The following is a 4,725-nucleotide window of genomic DNA, read 5'->3' on the forward strand; positions in this document are numbered from 1 at the left end:
GGTCAATCCCACTATTCGTTGGTAAAAGAGTAGCCCAAGAGTTGGCGGTGGGTGGTGATGACTAGCTGCCTTCCCTCTAGTCTTACACTGCTAAATTAGGGACGGCTAGCGCAGATAGCCCTCGTGTAGCTTTGCGCGAAATTCAAAACAAACAAACAAATATAACGTGGAAAATAATATAGTAATATAAAAAGAAGTTAATTAAATAATTTATCAAACAAATGTGTGATATGTTAATGCAAACAAGTATGTTCATCAAACAGAGTGTTAAATGTAAGATTTTTTGAGTCAAGATTATCGCTTTCATTTGGAAGTATTTATAGAATTTAACTACAGAGGGGCTACTTAATATATTTTTATTAATGATATCAGAAGTATCTAACAGTATAGTAGGATATTTCTATTATTACTAAGAGTTGGTGATATTTTTTCTCTTACCTGCATTGGCGTGCTCTCAGCTGAGAGAGATGTAAAACCAACAATGTCGCTGAAATAAATGGTGACGTTGTCAAAAGCTTCTGCTGTTACGGATTCTCCTCGTATCAGCTGACTGGCGACAGGCCTGTGGATATTATTGCAATTTTTAAGGTTGGTTACTTAGCTTACGAACTTTATTCTTGATCTGTAACTGGTAACTAACATTAGAGGATAGCTAAGCTCTTAAAACACGTTTCATTGTATTCGTTATATTAGCAAAAAAACATGTGCTCGAAATTCCGTTTGTAGAAATATGGTCCAGATATTCATTCGCATGTACGATTTAAGTCTCTGGATTTCAGCACTCCTTGCCTACTTATTTTACCTGTCGTGTGGGGCAAGTGTGAGGACTGTTAATATTCTCCTCAAGTGTTTGTGAGGGGGATAAACCCCCTTCCATCAAATAAGTATACACTGTGTAACCATTGCTCGTTTTATGCTGCAGGCAGAGTCTCTGGATTTCAGCACTCCTTGCTGGAGGCTCTCACCGCCTACTTATTTTACCTGTCGTGTGGGGCAAGTGTGAGGACTGTTAATATTCTCCTCAAGTGTTTGTGAGGGGGATAGACCCCCTTCCATCAAATAAGTATACACTGTGTAACCATTGCTCGTTTTATGCTGCAAGCATAGCTTTGGTTGTTTGTTGGTTCGTTTTATATATATATACCCAAAGAGATAAATCATGATCCTCCAGGATACGCAAAAACATTGAATCCTTTATGTACTACGCAAACAGATACACACTTCTCTCTTTCTTTGTAAGTGAAATCGGAATTTAGTTATAGAAAGAAGGCAGGGCCTAGTATGAAAAAAAAAGTTTAGAAATCGTCTTTCATATTAAGGATTTTGTGAACAACAAGACATTGTTCAAAAAATAAAAGACGTACGATTATATAACTTTAGAAACATATGGGAATAACAAGTTTAGCAATTAGACATGACATTTTCGATTAGAAAATAAATGTTCAGTGTTAGATTTTAACGAAAATATATTGGAAAAGACACTATGGTAAAAAAATAAATATTGAAGAAAAAAAAACCCGGTTGACAAGGAAATGTGACTGAATTATTTATCGAGCATATGATGATTTTAATTTCTAGAAATGAAAATCTACAACAGTAACCATCAGCAAAAGTTGTAATTGTTTATGTTGGTGGATGACACATGTGTACCCTAGTGGCTGGTGGAGGAAACATGCGTACCCTGGTGGCTGATGGATGTAGCTTGTGTACCCTAGTGACTGGTGGATGAAACTTGTGTACCGTGGTGACTGGTGGATGAAATTGGTGTATCCTGGTGACTGGTGGATGAAGCATGTGTACCCTAGTGGCTGGTGGAGGAAAGATGCGTACCCTGGTGGCTGATGGATGAAGCTTGTGTACCCTGGTGACTGGTGGACGAAACTTGTGTACCGTGGTGACTGGTGGATGAAATTGGTGTACCCTGGTGACTGGTGGATGAAGTATGTGTACCCTGGTGGCTCAGCGATAAGCTTAAAGGTTTAAAACACTAAAATCTGGGGTTTCATCCCACGTGGTGCACACAATGCAGATAGACCATTGTCTATATTTACACTTTATACAAGACAAATTAAATTTGTAGAAATCAGTTTGGTAATGGATTGTGACACCACACAAGGGATCTGTACAGGGGTGTAGGAGGCAAATTAAAAGGGGGGCCAAGGCTTATTTGACCGAGCGAAGCGAGGGAATGTGCGCCATAGGCGCACACATTACGGCCGGGATCCAGGGCTCGCCTTAGGTTAGGTTCTTGGATTAAATTTTATGCGTTCTCCTGCTTTTTCCTGAGAACAACTTTCCTAATTTGGATGCATTTTTACTGTGAGAGATTGAAAATTGGGGGCACACCTCATTTCCCCGCCTAAGATCAACACTTGCTTATAAACAATGCATGTTACATTAAAGTCAACGCATAAAGTAAAAATTCACAAGAATTAAGACCATTTTCCAGATTACATCCAATTTTTGAACTTAACATTTCGAGGGACTATTAAGTCGCCTTTCTGTACTTAACATTTCGAGGGACTATTAAGTCGCCTTTCTGTACTTAACATTTCGAGGGACTATTAAGTCGCCTTTCTGTACTTAACATTTCGAGGGACTATTAAGTCGCCTTTCTGTACTTAACATTTCGAACTCTATCTTCGATATATATATATATATATATTTCTTTTCTAAATTGAACTCCAACATCAGACCTACTTCGGTCCATCTTGCTGAGCTGTTTTATTTATACTTTACACGCAGTGTAACCAGAGTGACCGGAGACTAGGGCATGCGCACAACAGTTTAAGTTTCTTTTTCTTATACAAAGAAGCACAACTAACGGACCACATAAACTTGGATTACACGTTGTACTTTATGTTAAAGCCCTGTAAAAGGTTGCAGCTTGATTGAAGTTTTATTTTATTTTATTTTATCTTTACTGCAATACGAAAAGAAGATTTTTGTGTTCGGATGTTGCAAAAACGAAAACAAAAAGAAAGAAACAGAGAAGCATTATTTCTAGGCCTATTTCACTTATATTGAGTGTACAAATTCAGTAGACCTCATCTACCGTATAAATATAATACGTACAAAGCATCATATCAACAAAACCAAGAAACACCCATATTCGATGTAGTGTTTACCAAGTTGCGTGGTTTTAATTATTTTAGCTAAATACGCAGATCAGTAGCTGTTTTATAGGTGGCGTTTATCTGATAATATCGTTTTAGAGAAATAATAAAGGAAGGGAAGGTATGTGTAGAATGTATTTTATTAAAAGTATATTTATGATTACACATATATTTCCGCTGTTTTAACCGCGGGGAACGGAACCCTAGATTTTAGCGTTGTAAGTTCATAAACTTACCACTGTCCCACAATGTAAAAACGTAAAAAAAAATATGTTATTTGAGTTTCAACGATTATTTTCTTGAACAGAAAAATGTAATAATGAAACATTGCAGATGTAAATATATATATATATACACACACAGAAGATATATCTGATATGAAACTATATATGACAGTAGGTTCGCTATTATCAGAACTGGTTTATAAAGTTTTCATTCTGTTTCTAATATTTTGTGTTATATAGCAGTAAAACAAAGTTTTCATTCTGCTTTTACTATTTTGTGTTATATAGCATTAAAACAAAGTTTTCATTCTGCTTTTACTATTTTGTGTTATATAGCAGTAAAACAAAGTTTTCATTCTGTTTCTAATAGTTTGTGTTATATAGCATTAAAACAAAGTTTTCATTCTGTTTCTAATATTTTGTGTTATATAGCATTAAAACAAAGTTTTCATTCTGTTTCTAATATTTTTTGTTATATAGCATTAAAACAAAGTTTTCATTCTGTTTCTAATAGTTTGTGTTATATAGCATTAAAACAAAGTTTTCATTCTGTTTCTAATATTTTGTGTTATATAACATTAAAACAAAGTTTTCATTCTGCTTCTAATATTGTAGCACTTAAGTTATTTGCATGAATTTTTAATTACTTACTCTTTAATAAATATTACCATTTCATATCATTTGAGTCTTGAGAAATTGATTTTTTTTGGCTTTGCTATAAATATATAACTTACTCTGATTGTAAGTTGTTATTAGTTACTGTCTGTTTAAATTATAGTATTAATAGGGTGTTTAATATTTTTTGAACTATTTACTGTTTCAATATCAACAACAAAATTTTATATAAGTGTAACCGCATGTTCTATTTTTAGTGTTTTTCTTTGGTTGAGGACGTTCCAGTGCGTTCTAGTAAACTTACCGAGGTAAAAGCTGATAGAGTAAATCTTCGGCCTTTCTTTTCTCTTCTAGGTAATCTGCGGTTCTCTCTTCGACCAGCGTCTCCAGATTATTGGCGTACTGTTCCATCCTCGAGAGCAGATTGTCTAGGATATTTCCGCTTTCGTTGTCTCTTGTTGAATGCAAGAAAAAACCACAGTAACTAACAGAATGTAAGCTAAAATTGAGCTAATAGAAGTACCAACAAATAATGCACTGTAATAACCAACAGAGGTATCAGTAAATAATTCACTGTAATAACCTGTTGGTTATTACAGTGAATTATTTACTGATACCTCTGTTATTACAGTGAATTATTTACTTATACCTAAACCAACAAAGGTATAAGTAAATAATTCACTGTAATAACCAACATAGGTATAAGTAAATAATTCACTGTAATAACCAACATAGGTATAAGTAAATAATTCACTGTAATAACCATCAGA

General features: G+C 34.6%; 1 protein-coding gene across 1 annotated transcript in view; it reads right to left on the reverse strand.

Annotated features, from left to right (window-relative positions):
- Nucleotides 1–410: 410 nt before the first annotated feature.
- The window catches only part of LOC106474649 (atrial natriuretic peptide receptor 2-like), a gene marked incomplete at both ends in the record, with an annotated part of 30,588 nt that continues 26,273 nt past the window's right edge, over nucleotides 411–4,725 (reverse strand). The window contains 2 exons of the mRNA XM_013935341.2: nucleotides 411–562; nucleotides 4,260–4,409. Of these exons, the coding sequence (XP_013790795.2) occupies nucleotides 411–562; nucleotides 4,260–4,409 (302 nt within the window). The remainder of the gene's footprint in view (nucleotides 563–4,259; nucleotides 4,410–4,725) is intronic.

The sequence above is a fragment of the Limulus polyphemus genome, unplaced genomic scaffold, assembly GCF_000517525.1.
Source record: "Limulus polyphemus unplaced genomic scaffold, Limulus_polyphemus-2.1.2 Scaffold7479, whole genome shotgun sequence".
NCBI lineage: Eukaryota > Metazoa > Arthropoda > Merostomata > Xiphosura > Limulidae > Limulus > Limulus polyphemus.